At 30.9% G+C, this 26,022-nt stretch overlaps 3 protein-coding genes and 1 long non-coding RNA gene across 4 annotated transcripts; 3 read left to right on the top strand and 1 right to left on the bottom strand.

Annotated features, from left to right (window-relative positions):
• Positions 1–2,662: 2,662 nt before the first annotated feature.
• On the bottom strand, positions 2,663–11,937 carry LOC122515693. Its single transcript, XR_006303345.1, has 2 exons — positions 11,284–11,937; positions 2,663–2,853 (listed from the first exon to the last, which is right to left on the bottom strand). It is a non-coding gene; the product is annotated as an uncharacterized LOC122515693 (long non-coding RNA).
• Positions 9,881–14,400, top strand: LOC122515682 (neuromodulin-like). The gene is made up of 3 exons (XM_043633088.1): positions 9,881–10,690; positions 13,418–13,611; positions 13,719–14,400. The coding sequence occupies exons 1-3, from the start codon at positions 10,671–10,673 to the stop codon at positions 13,877–13,879; spliced, it is 375 nt and encodes a 124-aa protein (XP_043489023.1). The 5' UTR covers positions 9,881–10,670; the 3' UTR covers positions 13,880–14,400.
• A 1,658-nt stretch (positions 14,401–16,058) lies between these two features.
• On the top strand, positions 16,059–26,013 carry LOC122515628 (probable ATP-dependent RNA helicase DHX35). Its single transcript, XM_043633041.1, has 12 exons — positions 16,059–16,620; positions 16,879–17,093; positions 22,619–22,798; positions 23,038–23,178; positions 23,452–23,614; positions 23,707–23,868; positions 24,207–24,353; positions 24,474–24,615; positions 24,827–25,113; positions 25,228–25,533; positions 25,619–25,772; positions 25,845–26,013. The coding sequence occupies exons 1-12, from the start codon at positions 16,590–16,592 to the stop codon at positions 25,969–25,971; spliced, it is 2,055 nt and encodes a 684-aa protein (XP_043488976.1). The 5' UTR covers positions 16,059–16,589; the 3' UTR covers positions 25,972–26,013.
• Positions 19,084–21,461, top strand: LOC122515659 (ceramide phosphoethanolamine synthase). The gene is given in 1 exon segment (XM_043633059.1): positions 19,084–21,461. A coding segment is annotated over 1 exon segment (1,095 nt). The 5' UTR covers positions 19,084–19,280; the 3' UTR covers positions 20,376–21,461.
• Positions 26,014–26,022: the final 9 nt, after the last annotated feature.

Below are 26,022 nucleotides of genomic sequence, written 5' to 3'. Positions count from 1 at the left end.
CGAATATTTTCTGAATCATCCGATAAAAAAAGATACGTACACGTAGGTCGAACCGTTTTTGAACGTGAATATTATTTCACTATAAATTACCAACCAAATATATATATATAATTACACACATACACATTATATATCTATAACACGTATTTGCCATTCTCTGTGTTGATACAAACTAAAGTTACAAGATTAGGGTTTATCGTAATGTAATTAAGATTTTATGTATTATATCATCGATAATGAAATAGAACGCGTAAAAAACGTTATCACATATGTAGGGAAAAAAATATCTTAAAAAGAGAAAACGAAAAATTTGAAAAATTTGAAATAATAAAAGTTTCATTCGGTCATTTAAATTGCATTAATTTATTCCGTTAGAAAATATTTCTAATTATGTCCACAAAGCGTAATTTATTCTTCATGAAATGGAATCGTTGATTCTCAAGGAAGTTTTTATGAGGAAATTTCTGAGAAACGTAACACAATTCCATTTACCATATTACGTTGCATTTACATATATTTAATATACTTACACACATTGAAAAATGCACGCTTCATTATTATTATTATATGTACTGGATGGATTAATTGCGAACTAATGGTGAACTGATTTTAGAAAAAATCCATTTCTGTATTCATAAGTTTTATTCTCCAATTATTAATAATTCATAAGATTTATAATTAACGAATATAAATAACAAATTAGAATTGTAGTTTAACGATATGAAAGAAATAAAAATTTATTTTAGAAGTCACAAAATAAAATAGTTGATTGTTAAAATTGCTTAGAAATTATTGTAATTACCCGTTCTGTATTTTAATTTCAAATTCATATAAATGATATACTTGTAATTAATTATATTTAAATCAATCGATCTAATTGAAAAGGAAAATTTCCATTTTCTAATAAATGACTGTCCAAACAGAAACACGAGAGATCACCTGTCGTAGAATATATATATACACACTCAAACTCATCATAAGACAGATAACAGAAAAATCAATTGAATACAACAGACCAGCATATATGTGTTTCATTGATCTGGAAAAAGCATTTGACCGGGTGCAATTAAAGGATGTTATTCACCTCCTTTATAACCGACAAATTCCGAATAATCTTATTAAGACCATAGAGAACATCTATAGAAACAACAAGATCCAAGCAAGGATAAATGGTGCCTTGACTGAACCGATTGATGCAGGTCGTGGTATCCGACAAGGGGATTCCCTAAGTCCCCTGCTTTTTAACATCATCATGGACGAAATAATAAGAAACGTAAGACTGCTAAAAGGATATAAAATGGGCAGCGAAGAAATAACCATCCTATGCTATGCTGATGACGCTGTATTAGTGGCCGAAAATGAGGATGATCTACAACGTTTACTACACCGATTTAACTGCATAGCCAAATCATTCAACATGAAAATATCGGCCCAGAAAACAAAATGCATGACAACATCAAAGACACCGTTAAGATGCAAACTGGAAATTGAAGGGAAGGTTATTCAGCAGGAAATGAGATTTAAATACCTAGGAATAGAAATCTCAGGATATGGTGATGTCGAAGCAGAGGTAAGAGAACAGACAACGAAGGCATCCAGAATAGCGGGTTGTTTGAATGACACAATATGGCGAAACAAAAACATTGACATAGAGACCAAAGCAAGAATTTACAAGGCATTGGTAAGACCTATTATGTCATATACCGCAGAAACTCGACCAGACACGGCGAAAACGAAACAGTTACTAGAGACAACCGAAATGAGAGTGCTTCGCAGAATAGTCGGAAAAACACTGCTGGATCGAGAGAGAAGCGAAGATATAAGAAGAACATGCAAAGTGGAAAATATCAATGAATGGATACTAAAAAGGAAAAAAGAATGGAACGAGCACATCAGTAGAATGGACAACAGAAGAATTGTCAGAATTGCACGGGATAAGTCACCGGCAGGCCGCAGAAGCACGGGACGCCCACGAAAACGATGGTGCGACAATTTAACAGTGCAATAGGCAGAAAAACGTCGTTAAAGAACAGGCAATTTGCCTAAACTAAAGAAAGAAGAAGAAGAAGACACACTCAAACGCATGTACATAAATATACATAACTCATTATACTCAATTAATTCTCAAAATTATAAATTCCATTAGATCGAAAAGAACAATCACATTTCGTCCTCTTATCGAAACAATTATATAAAAGCATCTTTGTTAAGAATACGTAATAAATATCGTAAGAAAATATTTAAATAAAACTACACATATTGCATAATTTTACGTGTATACGCGTGTACGCGTATTATATCTACGATAAATTAACAATCGAATAAAAATTCCATCCTGTTTGTTCTCTTTCTCTTTCAGAAACAAATAATCGAAGAGTTAACTTTGAAAAAAAAAAATCAAAGACAAAATGAAAATAAAAAATGTCCAAATAATTAGATAATTTTAATATAAATAAAAAACACGCGCGATAAAATCCACAAACGAATAGGATTATTAAATAAATAATAAAAGAAGTTATATATATTCGAAATATCTAGCGATAATACAATGATAATACAACGATAATATAACGACAAAATGATCTATATTCCTTAGATGAGATTATTTTGGTGCAATTAATTCTATCGTCGTCGTTGTCTTCTTCATTGTTATCCCTTTTCATTGTCATTGTCGTTGTTACCATCATCGTTATAAGCCGAATGACGCAAACATTTCGGCGGCTCTCTATTTATAATAATCGAGCCGGTGTTTCTCATGGTATCGAACCGTGTTAGGTATATACGGAAGGTTGAACACCCGGTGACCCGCAATAATCCTTTGGCCGATTAGTTTCTAACTATGGATAGAAACACCTGAGAAAGAAAGAGAGAGAGAGAAGGATAACACGAGTATAGTTTTAAAGCGATTAGACAAAAGAGAAAAAAAGAAAGAAAGATAAAAAAAAAAAGAGAGAAAAAATTAAATAATTTTAAAGAATAAAGAGAGAGAGAGAGAGAGAGAGAAAGTTAGATAGTAGTAGAGAATGAAAAATAAATAAATAAAGAAAGAGAAAGAGAGAAAGCTAGATAGTAGTAGAGAATGAAAAAGAAAGAGAAAGAAGAGAAAGAGAGAGAGGAAAAATATAATCGTAGAACGGGACGAACCGGTTACAACCGAGTCAAAAAGATACGACCAAGTTGTGCCTTTTGGGTACACACAAGCAATATTTTTGTCTATACTAATCCCGTCTGTTTAGTATTGGATAGAAAATGAAGGAAAAAATAAGGATAGATGGAAGGAAGAAAGGTATTTCTTTTATGTACTTCTAATGCTTCTTATATATGTAATATATATACATATATGTAATATTTATTTATTTATTTATATCTATCTAACTCGAACCTAACGTTCGTTTAAATTTCATTGCACGGGGATGCGCGCAACTATCAGATTCTATCTATTTTTCTCATACACACACACACACACACACACACATTCTCTCTCTCTCTTTCTTTCTCTATCGATTCCATGACCCAAAACACTGAGAGAGCAGTGTGCCGATTTGTTGGAGAGAGAAGACACAATCGACCGTCTTGAAAGCTTTTCTCTCTATTTCTATAACTATTATTATTACTATTACTATGAGAGAAATCCTTCAGAAAGGACATTCTATTTTCATATTGTATATTTACGTCTAACCTAAGTGTAATATATATACGTTTAGATATTTAATTTTTTTGTTTTGTATTTGAAAGAAAATCTTGTTAAATAAAAACAATCACGTGTATTGTGTCCCATCTATTTATTTTCTTTCTTCCTTATTGTAACTAACGCGGTGTTGTATTATAATAGAATACATTCGAGTGAAATATGTATATCAAAGAAATCGTATACGAACACACACGCGTTTATGTGGCTAATAATATCCTCAAATGTTATATCGCGTGGAAAGTTCGTTTATAATCGTTGATTACGCTTGTGTATAGAATATAATCGGTATAAATATATCAGTATAATTCTCGTATAATTATTAAGGGTAAACATTTTAATCGAATAAGATGTTTCTTTTAAATATTATACGAATTTTTGTATTTCATTTACGAAACCATTATCCCACGTGAATAACTAACAGTGCCAAGAGCATTTAACGTCGGTGATGAAACGGCGACACCGAAACGAATCGTTTCGAGCATCACCAAGAAGAAACGCGATCTATATACTAAAAATATCACATATTCATACATATATATATTTATATATACTTTTGTGTGTGTGTGTGTGTGTGTTTGTGTGTGCATGTAATGAAAACGATAAAAAAAAACTTTCATTATTTTACGTTATGAGAGTTTATTTGAAAAACTTAAGCGTTGTTTTTCAAACAGTTCGATGAAAATCCCTGTCATTTATTATTTGTCGTAATATGGGGAAAGGAATAAAAAATATGTAGCTTGCATTTTTCTTCAAAGCAATCCGACATAGCGTGCCGAGATCGAAAGTAAATCTTGTTTTTTAATACGTTTACGTAACGTTACTTATGATTTTCAAATTATTGTGTATTAAGTATGTCGAAAATCAATTGTCGATGAAAATAACATTTGTAATACTGCTAATAAATAATATTGTTTATCTTTTTATAAACACATTTTGACCTTGCTTATTGCTTAATATAGATTTTGCAATACTAAACGACTATAATATCCTCTGTATTTTTGATTGTAATTTTTAATATTAATTATTACGACTTATTATATATATAATATTACATATATGTATGTTATTTGTTTTTTTTTTATTTATATATAAAATACATCGAAAATTTTGTTCGCGTATAATATAGTATAAGTAATAATAATGATAATAATAATAACAATAATATAATAAAATAATGATATATAAATAAAAGATATATATATATATTGTGAGAATAGATAAATTACGTGTCCTAAAGAAATATTATTATGATTGTAAGTTATTAAGAAAAATAGATATTAGGAGGGAAAAGAAAGGGGTGGATGGGAGGGGGTGGGGGTTTGGGAAAATTTACTCGAGCGAAAATGAAAACTTAGATGCGAGATTCTATCTTTAGGTTCGACACTGCAAAGCCGCTGGGAATATAGGTTACTGTCATCGAAATAGCCTCTGACTGAACATTTCCACTGACCCAGTAACACGAAACTAAATGTTAGCAGAGAAAGTAGAATATATCAGCGATTTTATACGTCTCTCATTACAATGGAATTTCATTGCGGAAGGTAAACGTTAGCTCACGCGTTACACGATCGAACACTAAATTTATATAAACAACGACTATTTTCGTCAAGAAAATGATTTCAACGTACGTAGCAAGAAACCTGAGTTTAGATAAATACGCCGGATATATTTTATATAACTTCTTATACTATTATCAAATTACAAAAATATACTGTAATATTAATTTATTCGAAATATGATTTTTGTTATTTTATTATGTACTATGTATATCATTACGTTAATATTACTTGAAATTTTCAATGAATTCATCAACTTACACGCTTTTACAAATAATTCCATTGAAGGAAAATTTCCAATCGAAATTTAGAACAATCCGTTCAATAGATTGAATTGTTGGATAATTAGTGGAAAACTTCGAAGTAAATAATCCTACGAAAGTATTCTCTCTCTCTCTCTCTCTCTCTCTCGCGATAGTACGACTTAACCAGTTGATTCCGACTACCCGTAAGAAATAAACTCGTAACTTTTACTCCTTAGCAAATACGAAGACAGAACGTTTGTCTAAGTAAGTGATGGTATGTTGAAGCTCGTTTTACCTATAGTTGGATATAAATAGAAGAAAAAAGAAAGAAAGAAAGAGAGAAAGAGAAAGGAGAAGAAAAACTGAAACTGAAAATAGACGAAGAGCCTTTGGAGTTGGCTCATTAGAAAGAGAACTTCATTACGATATATATACATGAAAAAGAAAAAAAAAAAGAAAAAAGAAACAAAATTAAAAAAAAGTAGAAAACTTATAATAAATAATAGAAATTTTGTCAAAATTGTTAATACCATAATAAATATAATAAATAATAATAATAATAATAATAATAATAATAATACGTATATTCCCCGAAGCTTATAATACTGAAAATAATCACAGTGATAAAGTTAAATGACTCACCCTGTATACAGGTTTCAATGAACGCTCGACATAAACGTAGCACTCATACATAGATACATATATAAATACAACAAGTATATACTTTTGAACCGTGGGACTGTTACGGGCTTTATCTATCGCATAGTCAGCGCGTATAGCAAGGTAAAAAGAATGATTAAAATTGAGGCTGTAGTTTTGCAGGATCTTGTCGAATGTAAGTTAGTCGAATTGTTATTCTTTCCTCGTGGAAAGTTAGTTTTGTTTGACTCGTGTCCCATAGGATACATATATGTAAGTATATTACCTAAACGTCACCTAAACGATTACTTAGAACGTTGAAAACGTGTTCAAATAAAGTAATAAAGCAAACAGCTTTTTTTCTTTCCACCATACGAAGAATAAATTCGAGACATCTGCCACGGCTTTAATGTATTCTTTTCCACCTGCATTATGTGCAACCTAAGTGCAGCTGCTTTTTTATTATCATCGACTATTACTACTCTCTACTACTTACTCTCCCTTCGATTGAAGTTAACCATTGGCACGTGAGCACAACTCATTCGTACATTGAAAGAAAAATTTTATTAATGAAATACGAATTGAATACGATTTTATTACCTTTTCTCAATAATTATTATCGGACTGTTACTTTTTCTTCGTATATAATTTCGTAAAAGGAAAAAGTAAGAAAGAGAGAGAGAGAGAGAAAAGTAATTATCTTACTATTCTTTTCTTTACTTCTTTTACCTTAATTTTATAAATAACCATATATAAATAAGACTAGTTTCGGTAAAATGAATTCCAGTCAAACGCGTTATCTTGTAAGGAAAATAGTTTCTTTTATTTTACATCCTTCCGTTCTTTTCATGTATCAATAATAATTGTAGATCAATAAGAAATATAAATGTATGCATATATATTATACGTGTATTTGAAATATATTGATAAGGAAATAAAGCTTCAAGAGAATATTCTTTTGAAAGCTATCAATTAAGAAGCTAGGTTTGATCTAATCACATTTATTATGATTTCTTTGTAATTATTTTATGAATCATATTTTCATCTCATTTCTTTGAATACATATAATGTACAAATTTTCACGAAAATATCTTTAACGAAATATCGAACTTATATATTCGTACGTGGTCGGTGTAATACATGATATATTTTACGTAATAAATTATGTCAATTTTAATAAATTATATTTAAGAGATAACGATACCTTATAACCGTTATAATAATATAATTGAATAGTCTTGCGTTCGGATAATTTCAAAATAGATTAGATGATGCATAAATATGTAATCTTTTACTCCGCTCGTATATTATAATATAATTATGTATGGTAAAATATAAGAAACGATAGAGGAAATAATAATACATAATACGATTTTCAAGGACTGTGATTTCTATGCAGAAAATAAAAAACAAATATTTCACAGTATTCGCAATCGAATAACAAGTCCGATACAGGAATATATATTTAATACATACATTCTATCGATTTGATTGACTCGATAATTGTCATCCTATCTCCGTTTTTTTCTATTTTACATTAGAAAAATATTTCATATTGCACGGACAACTGATACCAACTTACCCTTTTTCTTACATACGTTTTAATTTTAATCATTGTTTTATTAATCAGCTCCAACCCGGATGCAATCTTATCATGTTGCTTTGATAATTTGCGACTATGCTCTTAAATTTGTAATAAATTTTTGTGCAAATAACGATTTAAAAAAAAAGAGAAAATCTTCTTTAGAGAAATGTTATTTAACATCTACGATCGAAATCAATATTTGTAATAGATTTAAATACGAGTATTTTTTTCTATGCTAAACACATCGATACTTATAAAATTAATCATTTTTCTACTGTAATTAAAAGAAATTTTATCGTGAAATATCCTTCTACTTCTACAATCAAAATCAATATTATAGTAAATGAAATATAAAGTACAAGTATCTTCTTCTCCCTTAATTTTTCTATGGTAAATAGGTAACGCGATGCACGCAGAATTGATAATTCATGGATATTAATAATTTTTCCAACGAAAATGAAAGGAATTCTATTGAGAAATATGATCCGAACGCCTACGATCCAAATCAATATTGTATTAGGTGTAATTCAAGTACGAACATTATTTTTTCCAATTTTTCTACGGTAACACACGTAACGCGATGCTTGCGGAAAATCGATAATTCGCGGATGTAAAATAAAATCTGTATTAAAAATAAAAAAAATAAAAAATAAACAGATTTTTATTGAGAATTATTATTGTCCTACGTGTAATTATAAAATTAAAATGAATACTGTAACGAGTATAATCATTGAATTACAAGTAGAATCTGTTTTTCCCAAATTATTTCTACCGTAAACACGTGAGCAGACAATGCTTACGGAATACAATTGGTTCGTTCGACGTTAGAGGGTTAATTAAAGCTATCCATGAGAGTAGAAGCTAGTTCCTTTCTCAGTGGAAGTTAACGTTAGGAGCCAGTGGCCTTCACCACTGTGGATAGATGGAACCGAGAAATATTTTATCGCTCGACGTCACAACGTAACCTCGTAACGTGAGCTTAGTACGAACGAAAACTTATTTCTCTCTCTCTCTCTCTTCTTATACACACATACACACACACACACATTTTCAAATACTCCATTTCTATCTCTTTAGCTTCTCTCGTATAACAAATTTCCCCTACAACCTACTCAATAACGTATCTAAAATCTTAGAAAAATATTAGGAAAAAATCATTCAAAAGAAAATCATGTTTTTTTTTTCTGGCACGAATTACGTACGATAAAAAGAACAGGACGATCGATAACGTCAAATATTAAACGCCTTCTCTTTAATTGGATCTTCTTAGATCGATAAATATTAAACAAATATCTGTAAAAATAAAAAAATCATTGTATCAAAGATAAATTAATATCTACGGGGAAAAAAAGAAATATTTTTTCCCGACTTACGAATCAAATTGATAAATTCATTAAGTAAAATTTTGTTATTAAATTAATGAAAATCCGATCTGAAAAGGTTTGAAAAAGAAAACATATATTCCCATTTACAAATTACGTATTAATATAACTGTAAGTGGATAAAAATAGCGAAGAAGAATTTACGGCAGTCACATTCATTGAGTAGAATTCTTTATTAGAGGGATACTCGAGGAGAACAGGAAATGGCAAGCGAGAAGCGTCAGGTGTAGAACGTCGATCTTAAAGCGGACGCAAAAGCAACGGTTCGCCGCGCATCTCTTGATACATCCCGGAAATGAGGCCGCGTGCGAAAGTTCTAGAACTTTCCAATCTCTCGGCCATGCAGGCAACGTCGTCCACAAGGCATTCTCGTAGAACTCACGAATGGGAGAAAACTTGACTTAACGCTACCTATCTCTTTCATTCTTTCTTTCCCTCCCTTTCTCTTTCTCTCTCTTCCCCTCTCTCTTTTTCTCTCTCGCTCCCCCATCTCTCCTTTCCTTTCTCTTTCTTTCTTTCTTTCTTGTTATTTCTTTTTCTTTTGTTCTTTTACTGTTTAACTCTCGACATGACGCGGAACGAAAATAAGAATTGTTCAAACGAAACGGAAAAGATCGTAACGTAAGGCGCCGGAAACAGGAATTTTTACCGAGGAAGCTTCTTGGCTCGCAACGCGATTGGTTAACATAACGCGCATGGCAGAAGGAGTGGGAGAGGATAAAAACGGGAGAAAGAGAGAGAGAGAGAGAAAGAGAGAGATAGGGACTACAGTGACCGCGCGGTTCTGACCCTTAACCGCAAGTCCGTCGGTAATTAAAAACCACCGCGATTAAAAATCCAACAAATAAGCTATATGATAATAAACAAACATTGGACAGAGAACATTTTCGATTAGATAAATAAATAATTATATGATATCAATTATTTTCTATATCTTCTTTCAAAGTTGAACGGAAACTTGAGGATTAAAACGTAAACATCAAATTCGTGGCAATGGTTGGTCAATTGAATCGCGTCGTAGGTATGTACCAACTACCGCGTCACCGATGAATCTAATCTTGACTAAGAAATTACTTCTCGAAAAAGATACTGGCAGGAATAAAAACGTTACTTCTTAGACGTCGAGATCGAAATGATTTTTAAAATAAAGTAAGAAAACAGATAAAAAAAGGAAAGAGAAGCACGGACCGTGAAAAACATCTATTCTGATTTATAAATAAGTATATAGCATGAAAACTTTCTCTAACAATGCGAACGTGGCGGCGGATTCGTGGATTTGTTCTGAAGGGGTCCGATCGAGGCGCCATCTGTAATCGAGCGGGAAAGAAAAACGTTTGAAGGCCGCCGGCCGGGCCGAGCAGCTCGGCGGGACTCGGGCGAATCAGTGTGCGAGTCTCTCTGCCATTTGCGCGTCGGTACCCGGCTACGCGACAACATAGAGAGTAGTGTTACCGGAATCCTACGTGTGTTCGCCGGTGCGTAAAGAGGACGCGGCTCTCTCATTTGGTGCGTTCGTTATAACGCGTTTTGGTTCTCAAACCTTTTCAACGTTAATCTTAACGGATCTCAAGGATGGCGGATACGGAAGTAAAGTGAGTATTAAACGTTATTACATTATTATTATTATTATTATTATTATTATTATTATTATTAATATTGTTACTACTACTACTACTACACTACTACACTGCTACTACTACTACTACTACTACTTCTACTATACGATTAAACTACGATTTTGGAAACGAAGTAAAAATCGCGCCTCACTATTGCTATCTCTCTTTCCCCCTTTCTTTTTCTCTCTCTTTCTCTCACGCTTTCCTCTATTCTTTTCACTTACATTATTTGCAACCTATCGCAATATAGCAAGTCTTTATTTATAAATCGATTTAATATACATCGATAAGGTAACCAATCCGATATCGTATCGATAAAAAAAATCGAATGGAGATCGTCGTTATTGTTGAAAACTCACGGCGAAAGAGATCGGGGTGCATTTGAAATCATTGCTTTTACCTTGTGGTGCTGGCGTTCTAGCGCGCGCGCATCAACGCCAACTTGTGTGCATGATATAAGAGAGAGAGAGAAAGAGAAAGTATGTGTGTGTGTATGTTTGTTGTGTGATATACCGCGCACGTACACACGCATGCGCGCGTGTGTATACACACTTGTATATAATACTTACTTGGTTTTGTATGTGTATTGTTTGCTTGTTCGGCCTCGCGTGCGCGGCGGATCGTCTCGTGTAGTACGTCGCGATGTATTATACACACTCATCGTATATAGAGAATATTGTACGTGTAAGTGTGTGCGTAGAGAGTTTTGTAAGAGCGCTATGCGCGCGTAGTGGTAGAAAAGGGCGACCGAGGGGGGGGGTTGAGGATGAAGAGGTGAAGAAGGGAGAACGCGGGAGAAAGATAGAAATAGAGGTGATAGAGTGGGAGAAGGAATAGAAAGGGCGGGGGCGGAGAGGGAGGATACGTAAGCGCGCAATGTTCGGTGCGCGCGCGATTACCTGTGCCCTCGGCACGATGCGTGCTCTACTTGCGAAGCGTGGCCCCCTTCCCATCCTCCTTTTTTCAACTTCTTTATCTCTTTACTGTTTCTTTTTTTCGCAAACATTTCTTTTTTCCACCTGAATCGGTTTCTTTCATTGAAACGTCTTTAGTAAATAATACGCTCGTATTTATATATATATATATACCACCGTGGTGATCGTTGAAGAAGAGTTGCGTGTTCCCTTATTTCCATACATTTTATTTGTTTTACGATTAAAACGAAGAAATTCGCGTGAAAAAATATTTAGTACAATTTATTATATTCGTATTAACAGCATTCCACTTTTTACGAACGTTATTATCGGTATCGTGCTCGGTCATCCTCAACGCACGGCTCGTTTATTTATATCGCACATATCGACGTTCAAGTTTCTTCGTTCACATTATTTCTCATATAAAAAAAAAAAAGAGAAACAGTATCTATATGTATATGTTTTTTTGTAAATGCGTGTACGAATGATGTAGTAGAGTTTGTAGAGAATAGTAAGAAAAGAGCAATAGAGAAAGGAACAATTTTGGCGGCAAAATAAAGGATATACTTATTTTTCTCTCTTTCTCTCTCTCTCTCTCTCTCTACTTTGTATATACCGATATATTACTATTACTATTAGTACGTCATCAACGTAGGTTTATAGAAGAAAAGAGATCTTTTTCTATATCGTTAAAAGTAGCGAGGACGAGGTCAGAAACGGCGTCGTTTCGCAAGAGCCTTGTGGCGCGCAAGTTACGACCGGCGGCTTCTAAAAGAGAACGGGACAGCGTATCGATTTGTGTTGCCTCCCTCGTCGCCGTCACTGGTTAGAGGATGATACGAGAGAAAAGAGAGAAGACCGAACTCTCTCTTTCTGTGTGCGTGTGTGTATGTGTTGTGTTATGTTGTTTGTGTTGTGTTGTGTTGTGTTACTCTCCGCTCGATTTGCTCTTGAAGATACGCATAGTTTTCGAGAAAGAACGATTTTTTTATGGACAAAACAAGTTTCTTCGAGAAGACTACGACTAATATATCTTTGAGACCTGTTGAATAAATAAAAATACATTTTTTTACGTATCAAACGTGTTGTACATGCATCCTCCATACATACATACATACATACATACATACATACATACATACATACATATATACATAGGAAGTAAAAGAGAGAGAGGGGGAGGGGAAAAGAAAGGCCACAGGTATATTTGTGGTCCACGCGAGAATTTGCCGCGCAATGCTCAAGCATCTGGATCGGTGTGTTGGACTACGGAGTAGGGGAAATAAGTGGCTAATGCTAACGCCGTGTCACTAGATGTCGCTACCGTTGGGCGTCCGTTCTCCATCTCTCTTTTTCTTCTATCACTTTCTCTCTTTATTTTTCTCTCTATCTATTTGGTTCCTTTCTTGTGTTTCATTTTTCTTGTTTAGAGTCTTTTTACCGCGCAATTAATGAAATACGAATCCTCATTGAGACTTGATTTTGATAAACGTTTGTTTTATACCGCATCGATCGTCACAATGACGCACCTTTCTTCTATTAACTGTTCTTCGTCTTTGGTCAAGGTGTTTATAAATATATTCTATAGGTAGCATGCTCTCTTGTTAGAGAACGTATGCCTTTATTTTTGTCTTCTTGTTTTTCTTTTTATGATAAAATTAGAAGGTTTTTTCCATATTTTTTTTCATGACTAATAATACATAAATAGATTGACCTTGATTGCTACTTTAGTTTCTTCAAAATATTTTGATTATATGTAAGTTGAACCAATGTTATTTGGATTATTTAGGGATACAAAGGTTGCCACCACCAGCCCGGAGAAAAAAGTGGTAGAAGAAGAAAAGAAAGTAGTTCAGGAGGTTGACGAAGATTCTAAAACCTCGGAAAATGGCCAAGCGACAGAGACCACAGAAAATGGTTCCAGTGAGGAGAAGGAAACCGAGGAGAAGGAAGAAGAATCCACCGAAAATGGTGATTCCACAGGTATATATTTTTTGCATTGAGTAATGTATGATATTAATTCTTTGGTAAAACATTCTTTCTCATTAGAATTGATAAACAGTATTTTTTATTTAACTCGCATATTTCAGACGCACCAGCCGATAGCTGTTGCATAAAGAGGAAATCAACGGCTTTAAATGACGCCGCAGAGGACAATGCTTTGGATGGTGCAAGCCCTGAAAAAAAATCTAGACTCGAAGAGAAATGTGCTGAAGCAGAGAGCAACGGAGATGCAGAAGCCACAGCTTAATATCTTCTTGTCATTACTATTCTCAATCCTTATCTTATAGAATCAATTTTAATGGCTAAGCGCGAAGTCAGAACAGATTTAATAATGACTGTGCATCGTCAGTAGGGGCGAGCATTTTATATCAAAGATTGATATTATGCTAATGACATTTGGCATTTAGTACATCTATGTGTGTTTATTGCAATAACTTTTTATTGATATCGGCAATAACAAGTATGTACATTCATACTAACACAAATCTCTCGAAATTCATGAACATCGATTCTGTCCCCCCATACTCTCTGGCATCCGCATATATATATTCATTTAGCATTAGACTAGTAAAGTAAGAGACGCATATAAATAATTTTAGGAATAATATATTTCTAACTTCTTAAAAATGGACAAACACAGTGTGGTGCCTGAAAAAAAAAAAAGAAAGAAAGAAAGATACATTTGTGCAAAATATTTCACTTACTAGTCCCCATTGTTTCTGATGCACAGAAGTAGGTATAGGTGAATAAACTAATCTCATAACCAGAGATAAAAGATACATTATTTTTCTGCGAATCAAAATACATTCCTAAAGTAGAATACTTGTATCTTCAAGTATTTATTTACTCTATGACAACAAGAACAGAAACAAATATATATCATTTAAAAGCAAAATCTTTACTCGCGATTTATACATAATTGTGTATAACATTTTACTTTGTACTTTCATTGGATTTATAATAATAATAATGAACTCGTCATGTTCTCGATATATCTGACGAACGCGCGCAGTATTTGAAATTTGAAAGAAAACCTAATTAAAATATTCGAGAAATAATTCTCTCTTTGCCTAATGTAGTCTACATGCCAGGATTTGTAACGAATCGCACTCCGTTGGAAATTTTTGTAAAAGTAAACAGTTTTTTTTTTTTTTAATTTTAATGGTAAATCTGTGCAATTTACAAAGTTTAACTTTAAAGAATTGTGTTCAATAATACATAATAACATATGTATATGTATGTGTGTATAGACATATACTGGTGAGTAAACATACCTGATTGTGCTAACAGCAGTAAAATCACTGCATTTATTTTTAGTAGCAATTCTATGGCCGTGACACATTTCGTGAAAAAAAAGAAAGAAAAGAAAATTCAAATGTATCCCATAGAGAATCTATATATCATATAAATATAGATGTTAAATGCAAATAATTTGAAAGAAAAAAATATCGAACGATTCGTACATATAAAAATTATGTACTACATTTGGTACTTATATTAAATTACTTTGTTCGTAGAGCCAGATTTTCCGTAATTTGATTAATTTTCTAAGTATCGATGAACAGTTAACTAACAGATTAGAAGTAATTAGGAATGCCTATACTCTACGAACATTATTTCTATTTTAATTATGTCTCCCATTGTTTCTTTAAATATTTTTTTGTTTTATTTAGGTTTGACAGAGATATATCAAAATTAATATTAAATAATAAGTTCGGTATCGAAATTTCTAAAATGCAGATATATGACAATACTATTTATAAGAAATAAATTGAAATTTACTTTCTATTTTGAGTTTAATCTAAGAATATAATAATCTATTTTATTTATTTTATATGTGCTAAATTTAAAGAGTATAGAAACGTATACTATTTATAATTCAAAAGAATGAAGAAAAATTAATTAATTACTAACGTTAAAAAAAGAAAAAGTCGCTCTATGAACAAGTCCAATGTGACTAAATTTATTAATGGTTTTTTTTTTATTTTATGTATGTAAACAAATATATATATATATATTCGTATTTTGCGTCACAAATAGAAAATATATTTGTAGCAGTGAAGAGGCAAATACAAAAATGAAAAATAAAAATATTTTCAACGGTGAATTATCGCGCGTGTATAAACAAAAATTTACAATTGAATGTGTTCAATATTAAAAAAATTGAAAAATTAAAAAATACAAAAAAGCAATAATTAAACAATAAAAATTCTTGAGTACTGAAAAACATACTTTCTGGTAAATGTAAATCTTTCGTAAATAATTATAATTGTTGAACTAATAACAAGACATATCTGATAAGTGACATTATGATATACTAAAGTTTATAATTAAAATTATAAAAGAAAATATTTAAAAATTTGAAATACGATAAATTAAATTTTCGATTGAAAAATTACAAAAGAAGAAAACTATTTTATATACGATACTATTCTAAATTATAAAATTTATTAATTATAATATATTTATCGATTATTGTTGTTTGAAGATTTTTTTACACGCATCCACGTGTATCCCTTATTTATATGTATCATGTATGATGGTAAGTGTAAAAACGGTCGGTAATGTTTTTACACATTATGAGAGATGAAAAATTCGAATTTAATCTATATTAATTTTTAGGAGCGCATCAAAATATTAATTTATTTAATAGAACGTATAAAACAACGTTATTCTAAAAATAATTACAAGATTTATATTAATAAATCTATTTGATCGATCTCTTGGTCACTTAAGATTCACTTTCTAGAAGAGCACAGTAACGAGCGCCATCTGTAAAATCCAAAATGTTTTGAACAAAATGTTTTTAAAATGCTTGACGCGTTTTCTCTATCAATTTAGAATATTGCAATTATTACATGAGTGTGTTAATTAATAGTGATTTATAATAGTGATAAATAATATTGTGAAATATATAAATTATTAATGTTTACATTTTTATAAAACAAGATCAAGAAATGAATGCCAAACCTGTATTTTCTAAACCTGGTACGTATAAACGTTCAATATTTTTATTTATAATGATATAAACTTTGTTATTTAACTTTATAATATTATTTATAAAAATATATTCTACTGCTATTGTTTTTCCTTTACATGTTAATGCAGTTTGATAATTTTGACGTATTGTCAAATTTCATAACCTATCTTTTGTGTTTACTTTTCATATATTGTATTTTATTATTAAAATATACGAGTGATATTCGTTCGAATTGATAATAAAGTATAATTTATATATATTCTTAGGAGCTTCGACATGGCAAGAAGACAGACCAGATATCGATGCACATTCTTCAACACAGTTTGTCTACAACGCTCATCATTCTCTTGCACTGGATATGCAACGCAAGCGACTACCTATATTCAGAAATAGAGATCATATAATATATTTGCTTGAAAAATATCAGACTCTCGTCTTGGTAGGAGAAACTGGATGTGGCAAAAGTACGCAGTTACCACAGGTAATTAAACATATAATAATTAAGTAACAAATTTTGCTTTTTACGCTTTCTTCCATATAGTTATCTCTTTTTAACACTGTTTAATAATTATATTAAATAATTCTATCTGTGCTAATAATGGTAAAATAATTTTCAATTCGATAATGTACGACAATTGAGTAAAAAATATTTTTAAATTAATATTTCAAAAGGAAAAAATGAATACGAATAGAAATTATTAATCATAATAATAGGAATAAGCAAATAATAGGTAAAAATCAATATCTAAACAATCATTTTGTGTGTGTATATATATATATATATATATATACATAAAATAATAATTTCTAAAGTAGTTGAAGAAAATAATTTCAAAGAAAAAGTACTGCAATCAATTCACCTAAAACAATTATCGATATTATTTCTATTTTACATAGATATACATGAGTATATATATACAAATATTTTTTAATTAAACACTAACGTAAGATTCTCCCTCCGTATAATATTACGCTCGTTCGATAAAAGGGTCAAAAGTATCCTTTACTTTAGTCCGTTTTTTATGACATACAAGCGTACGTACAATCGTTCCGACCGATTATACGCGATAAAAAATGAATTTATTTAAATGCGTATGTGCCTATCTAAGGCTTCTTATAATTTAGTTATAATATTCGAACTTCAAGGTCTTGGTTGAATGAAAATGAATTATGGAACGACAACGATCGGACGATGAATGTACGAAATTTTCATTTATCGAATTCTCAAAACAAAAAGAGATAAGCATAAAAAATCCGTTTTAGAAAGAAATAAAAAGAAAGAAAAATAGAGAAAGAGAAAAAAAAAGAAAGGTCATAGACAGGAAGGGTCGAAAGAGTGAATCGATTTGTTAGGAATATAAAAGTATCGAGGGGTTGAAAAGAAGCCGTTCTTTCGTTTCTCTGACATAATGGACGAGAGAAAAGCCACATCGAGAAAAAAACGTGTTAGTTAAAAGGAAATTTTTTTTTCAATATAAAACAAGAATAATAAATTTGAAGATTCTGTTTTGTTCTTCCTCCCCCCTTTTTTTTTGTATATTCAGGAAAAGAAGATTGAGAAATTTTTGTGGACTTTTTTTCACAATATTCTATCTAATCTATTCGTTTCTTCGATAGATAAATAGACAAATAGATAAAATTAATTATTAGCATTAAAAAATAAATAAAAAAGAGATATTCGTTGAATTGCAAATTAAATGCCAAAAATATGTAAAAGTTGAGCGATAGAAAGGATAAAATATTACAAAACAAAATTCTTTATCTTCCAAGAAATAAAATGGCGCAATAAAATAGAAAGCAATTTACATTTACACAACATATATATATATATATATATATATATATATATATATATTATCGACTATAATATATAAAAGAAAAAGAGAAATCAAATAAAATGAAAATAATGAAATTAAATTAAAAACACATATATTAAATATACTCCACAAATTTCTTTCTTAAGAAATAAAAAAGAAGGTAGGTGAATAAAAAAAAAAATAAAGAATGAAAAAAAAACTTTCTCGTAGACGATTGTTCGTCAATGATAAAGTATTTGCGAGGGAGTGCGCTAAAATGGGGTATGGGGGTAGAGAAGGGGAAAAAGTGTGCGTATGGGAGTGGAAGGTTGAGGAGGAATGAGGAGGAGAGTAGTTGAGGGTGAGATCTATGCGTGACCACGTGCGATGCGACGACGCATGGACACGATCGTCATTGTAAGTTAAGCTAGATTATTGAAGTTCGAACAACTCTCCGAGTGAGTCTCTCAGTAAGCCTCGGCACGATCTACCGGATGGTATAAACTTTTCATTCATCAGATGGCAACGACGCGTATTACCTCATAAGATCCGTATATTTAATCGGGAATCAATATATGATCGATTATATATATTTTCTTCAATTTTTTACAAATATTTATTTTTTCTCATTCAACTGGATAACATTAAATTTTTCCACGGGAAAAAGTTATTTATTCTTCTTTTGGTTATAATAATAATACGATTAAGTGCGCGTGCGGTTGAAGAATTAAAAAAGGAAACAAAATACTGTGTTCTACGAAGAAGCTAATTCTAAATATAGAAAGAAAGACGATAAAAAAAAAAGAAGTTAGAATTTGGAAGGAGTATATTGGTTTTGACCGCATAAAAATAACAAATAAAGGAAATATAACATGGCCGTTCATTTTGACCTGGTGAATAAAATAGCTCTGGCGATTATCGCTATATCAGTGATATATTTCATCGTGATGGACGTATTATTATATTCGAGAGTAAAGAATTATCGTATAAGAGCAACGACTAACGATACGCCATATCAACCAACGATACCCTGTAATTTGAATCCTCTTTGCGCGGTAACAGTGAAAGGTTTGACCTTGGATCATCCAAATCATTTTCTTCTTAGTCCATTGGCCGCCTTGATGGATAAAATATTGGGAATTAGCCAATATTGGAATTGGTTGACACCGAATATGATTAGCGGTTTCCACGTGTTGGTTGCTGTATTAGCTGGTAAATGTGTATCGAGCGAATCCCTAACTCAAAGACGTCTCGGTGCGATATTATTTCAAGTGAGAACATAGCTAGACGATTTGGACGGCCACGTAGCGAGACAGAGAGCTAACATATCGGGTGAACGATCGGACGTTGGTTCACCTGGTTATTTCGTAGACGGTTTTTGCGATGCACTTGGATGCGTTGCCTTGATAACCGGACTTTATTACTTTCTTATTCGCTCTCCACCCAGACGAGGAGGATACGATAAATTGCAGATCTTACCTTTGACCTCTGTCATATTAGATGCCCCATCGTCGTCATCTACTTTTTCGAATATGTCAATAAGGAACATCGCACTTCCTAATGTCCTCCTTATAATCGGCCACCTGATCGTAGCCAGTGCTGCATGGAACCGTTACATCTGGCTTTACCAGGATCTTCTGGATCTAGATATCGAGCCATTCTCCATCAATACAGAACTCTTACACCTAAGGCAAACCAACGTACTCAGAAGTAACTCGTTTTGGTTCGTTGCTCTAGGATGGAAAATGTTAAACGTACATGCCGCCATGGATTATCTTTTATTGGCTATATTTTTCAATCGCGTCTGGGAATATATCAAATTGTCCAGATGGTCGTCCTACGTTCTTATATTTTTACTTATATATTTGACTGAATTTCATTATCAATATGCTTACGATTATATACACATGGTACCCATGATTCTCGGTAGCGAGAAATCTTCTTTGATCGGCCTTAATAATCGATGAGATTATCTATTTATCTATCTTATCTCTCCAATCATTTTTTCTTCTTTTTCTTCTTCTTCTTCTTCTTGTCTTTTAGTTAACAAACTTATCTTTTGATAATTCGATGTTTTATTGATACACTTTTCTCGTTCATAGTATTAGGTACATAGGTATAATATTCACATAACATATACGAATAAATACATATTTTAATAAGAAAGAATACAAATTGTATTTAATTTTGTATGCATGTTTATATCAACTTTCAATACACATGACTTCGATATTCATATATTATACATTGTTTAGAGTATATAGAAGGAAATAAAAATACAACTATATTTCATATTGTTATGACTCTATAGATACTTTAATCTTATCGGTATAACGCAATTTTTTTTTTTATGTTTCGGCTTTAGAAGCCATAATTCTAATAATAAGATAAGATAGGCAAAAATCTAGTAACAATAATTACGTATGACCATCGTTATGGTAGTCGAAATATTCAATTTAATTAGATCAAACAAATATTGGCTATTTCTCAGAAGACAATAATCAATAAAAAAAAAAATAATCGTACAATGTAAAAAAAGAAACCGTGAATTTTTAAACGCGTACGTAAATGTTTGCGTTTGTTTAAAAAATGTGGCGATAATTTTTAGATTGATAGCAATTTTGTTTTCTTTTTTTATCAGAAAATACGTTTGATCCATCGATCGAACTTCAAACGTACAGCGATTTTTATTTTGATAATAATATTTTGAAAAATTGATAGTGATAATATTGGACAAAATTTTGATTGTACGATATGTAAATGAGAATTCATAGATTTACATTCACAGATCAATGATGCCTAGTAAAACTTATTAAAACCGATTAATAAACAAGAATGCCTTAAAAAAGTATATATATATATTTATAAGACATTTTATCGTCGTTGTTATATAGAAATAACGTTTAATTAAAACGATTAGTATTAAGAAGAAGCATAAGATAAAAAGTCTTTTATAAACATAACAAAGCTTTTAAGTCAATACATAGCGATAACGTTTTGACACAAATATAACGTTATTTTAATTCAATAAATACAAATTAACGTGTGCCTAACTGTTATTTCAACGTTATTACTTAAAATTGTACCTTACATATTCATAATTATATATAATATACAACAAAAATTATACACACACATAATTATAATTCGTAACAATTAAAATTTCAAAAAATGTTTTTACTAAACGCAATTGCTATATATTTTTTCTGTTGTTAAAAACTTTTTTTTTTGTCTTAGTGTCCTTTTTGTCACTTCTAATCGCAACGTTCGATGAATCATACGATCCATTAGATAAGATTAACAATTTCGACGAACGAGAAGTGAACTGAATAATACAAGTGATATTTTTTATATCATTATTTTTTTTCTTCTTTAATATTTCATAACTTTGGAAAAATTTTATTTCGAAAACAATATTACGATACGTCGTTTTCGTAGTAAAAGAACAGATTAATTATATATATTCACTGTTAATTAGTTACTTCGCATGTTTCGAGTTTTTAATTATGCGTTTATGTTGTTTTCCATGATCTATGATCTATAATTATTTCTTTTTTCTCATTTTTTTCTTTCCCTTTTTTTATTTTGATAAAAGTAGATATAATATATTTGTTCGAATATTTGACATCATAAACGTGACTACGTTTTCTATCGTTGTTTCAATTATTTTGATCGCAGTATGCATATAAACACTTGAAAGAAAAAATTGAATAGTCGAGTTTGTTACAAATTTTATTTATGATATAGCAGTTGTTACATAAATGCGTACGTAAAAATCTTTTCACCGTAATTACATTCGAACGAATAAAAAATATTCTCACAAAAGAAGTTATGTGACTGACATGAACAACAAAAATACGAGCAAACTTTGCGATTTTTTTTTCTTTTTTATACGGAGAAAATGCACAATGGGTTGTCGACAAAGTTCCTGGATTGTTTCATTATATTAAAAAAGAGGGGAATAAAAAATTATATAACACACATACACATATATATATATATACACACACGTATGCAGATAAATATACAAAAGTAAAGTTCAATAGTTTTCCTTTTGTTCTTATCGTCACTCTTTATCAGAACTAGTTTATATTTGTAAACGTATGCGTTACGTTACCATTTTACGATTATTTACGACTGTTAACTTTTTCAGCGTCTAATTATTATCTTTTTTTTTTTTTTCTTTATTTTTTCTTCTTTCAATTGACAGTACCTTCTGGAGGCAGGATGGTGCGAAGATGGTAAAATAATAGGAATAACAGAACCCAGAAGAGTTGCTGCTACGTCATTGGCAAGTAGAGTTGCCGATGAACGTAATTGCATATTTGGTACCGAAGTTGGTTATTGCATACGTTTTGATGATTGTACCAACGAATCTACAAAGATCAAGGTATATACAAAATATGATTGTTTTTATTTTATTATCGTTTGAAACTATGATATATTTCTGGTGTATGCCTCTTATCAGATTATTTTCATGCGGGAAAATATTATGGGGGGAGATATATAAAATGTAATATTGGAAGATAACATGATAATGCATCGTATTTCTTGCTCGTCTATAATTCATTATGTTGACATATGTTTTTTAATTAATATTTTAACATTTAGTATTTATTTTATTTACAGTATATGACGGAAGGAATATTATTACGTGAATTAATGAGCGATCCATTGTTGACGACATATGCAATTATCGTATTAGATGAAGTACACGAAAGAACCTTAATGACGGATATCATTATGGGTCTCTTGAAGAAAATTATTCGAGTAAATGAAATCATAATTATTTTATCTGTGTTCGTTGGATTAATTTTTTTGGTTTTGCTTTTTCAAGGAATATTCTGATTTTTTTTGTGTTTTATGGATTATATTTCTTAAATCATCATTATCAAATATATTGTTTTTATGATAAAATATTAATGTGTAATATAAATGAGTAATATTACACTATATACAAACTATTAATACTTTGTATGTTCCTATTATAAATACTGACTATTTATTTAACAAAATATTGATCAATTTTTGATTTTATGACAGAAACGTAAAAGTTTGAAAATCGTAGTCTCCTCTGCAACGGTCGATGCGGAACAGCTACGTGATTTTTTTAATATGAATACAACAAAGGACTCTTCAAAGGATACAGCAGTAATTATGAGCGTCGAGGGTAGATTATATCCAGTAGATATTTTCTATGTCAGAGGTAGAGAACTAATTTAATGTATATCATTGAACCTCACACTTACAATTAGTATTACTTAACATTTTTGTTCTGTAATGTTTAAACATTTTTAGAACCAGTTCCGAATTACGTTACTAGTGTTGTGGATACAGCTTTAAAGATTCACGAAGTAGAGGAACCTGGTGACATTTTAGCATTTCTCACGGGACTCGACGAAGTAGATCAAGCAGTTTCTCTTTTATCGGAACATGCTAAACTTATAAAGGATGGAAAACGTAAATAGAAGATATTTTATTTCATGCTATATAATTATTTAAGTGGTCCGAGTCATTTATCATATTTTGTTTTGAAATTTTTAAATTGTGAATATTTTTTTAAATTATTTTTGTGTACAATTAGACAAATAGGAAAATTATACATATTTATATATTTAAAAATAATAATAATTTTTTGATATAATTAGAAAACATTAAGAATAGTGTGTTAGGAAAATATCTTTTAATATTTCAAATTACTTTTATAATCATTGGATTAATAGTTGAGTAATTTTATTTCGGAAACTTTCACATTTTCTTACTTTTCTATACGTTTTTATTTGTTTCCTTTTTTATAGTAAAATTACAACCACTGGCGATGTATGGATCTCTACCGAATAATGAACAACTCAAGGTATTTTGGAGAGCTGCCAAAGATACGCGAAAAGTTATAGTGGCGACAAATATCGCTGAAACTTCAATTACTATTCCGAACGTCGTTTACGGTAGAGAATCGCAGTACGCTTTTATGATACTTTTAGTTTACTAAATGTTAACATTAGAATTATTTTCCTGAACTACCAACATCACGTTAACGTCAATTATTTAACTTTATGATATTACAGTGATCGATTGTGGCTTTGTTAAGATGCCCTGGTTTGAGCCAGAAACTCAAACTAATAGTCTTACCATTGTACCCGTATCTAAAGCTTCGGCTGATCAACGAGCCGGACGCGCGGGTAGAGTTCAAAGTGGAAAAACTTTTAGGTAATAAGCGAGATAAGAAATGTTTAATTTCTTATAATCATGAATATTTTTAATTAATTTTATATATACACATATGTGTCGGTTAAATTATAGCAATGGATTAAGTGACAAAATTAATAACATTCATTTTATAATTTATTTGATATTACAGTTATTTATGTTTTAATTATTATTATTATTATTATATATATATTTATTTTGTTTTGTTTAGATTATATACAGAAGAAGCATATAAAGAATTACCAGAAGCAACGCCACCAGAAATGCAAAGATCGGATTTAGCACCAGCCGTCTTGCAGTTAAAAGCATTAGGAATCGATAATGTACTTCGGTTCAATTTCCCATCAGCTCCACCCAGTAAAAATCTTATAGCAGGCATGGAATTACTTTATGCATTAGGTGCTATAGATAATGACGGACAATTGACGACACCTTTAGGCATGACAATGGCAGAAATGCCATTAGAGCCTACCTTTGGAAAGTGTCTTATCGTTTCCGGTAATAAATTTTAATAGATTTCTATTTTTCTTTTCTTCGAGCTAATCATTTGGAATATAAAACTTATTGTAATATGGTTTTATCATTTCTTTTTTTTTTTTTATCTTTTAACAGGACAAATGGGTTGTTCCGAAGAAATGGCCACGATAATAGCAATGCTCCAAATACAAAATGTTTTTATTCGACCTGGGGGTGGTCAAGCTATTGCAAAAGCAAGAGTAGCTCATCGTAAATTCGAAGTCGAAGAAGGTGATCTGTTAACGTTATTAAATGTTTATGCCGCTTATGAGAAAAATAAAACGCCGAGTTGGTGTCAAAAAAATTTTCTCAACAACAAAGCCCTACGAAGGGCTGCGGAAATTCGTGGACAAATTTGTCGAATGTTGAAAAAATTGGATATTCCTTTAATCTCTTGCAATGGTATAACAATGATCCCGTTTTGAAAATCAATTATGATCATTAAATTAGAAATGGTTTTGATATTAAATTTCGTTTATTGTCGTAGGAAACGTAGAACAGATCTTGAAATGTATAACAACAGGATTATTTCCGAAAGCTGCCTATTTACATTATACTGGAGTATATAAAACTATCAGGGGGAATAAAGATTTATATATCCATTCAAATAGTTGTCTGTATACTATTCAACAACCACAATGGTTTGTAATATCCGTATACTTTTATAGGAACATTTATAATACGTTTTTATATCCTTTTTATTATTATTTCAGGATACTTTATTGTGAAATAGTACAAACTAATAAAACTTATATGAAAGATTTAACTGTAATACAATCGGAATGGTTATTGGAATTGGCGCCACATTTTTACGAAAAAACTTCGATCAATCCAGTTTAATAAAAGAAATATCATCTCATTTGGAATATAAATACTTAAAAAAAAAAAATA

Source organism: Polistes fuscatus, unplaced genomic scaffold (assembly GCF_010416935.1).
Source record: "Polistes fuscatus isolate 324 unplaced genomic scaffold, CU_Pfus_HIC Scaffold1, whole genome shotgun sequence".
Lineage (NCBI taxonomy): Eukaryota > Metazoa > Arthropoda > Insecta > Hymenoptera > Vespidae > Polistes > Polistes fuscatus.
The sequence above is the reverse complement of the archived record's forward strand: the minus strand, read 5'-3'. Positions and strand labels throughout refer to the sequence as shown.

Excerpts from the sequence above, each read along its gene's own strand:
- LOC122515628 (XM_043633041.1), top strand. The coding sequence starts at position 16,590 with ATGAATGCCAAACCTGTATTTTCTAAACCTG. Across the intron at positions 16,621-16,878 it reads ACCTGTATTTTCTAAACCTG|GAGCTTCGACATGGCAAGAA; the intron begins GTACGTATAAAC and ends ATATATTCTTAG. Across the intron at positions 23,869-24,206 it reads ACTTATAAAGGATGGAAAAC|TAAAATTACAACCACTGGCG; the intron begins GTAAATAGAAGA and ends CCTTTTTTATAG.
- LOC122515682 (XM_043633088.1), top strand. The coding sequence starts at position 10,671 with ATGGCGGATACGGAAGTAAA. Across the intron at positions 10,691-13,417 it reads ATGGCGGATACGGAAGTAAA|GGATACAAAGGTTGCCACCA; the intron begins GTGAGTATTAAA and ends TGGATTATTTAG. Across the intron at positions 13,612-13,718 it reads CGAAAATGGTGATTCCACAG|ACGCACCAGCCGATAGCTGT; the intron begins GTATATATTTTT and ends CGCATATTTCAG.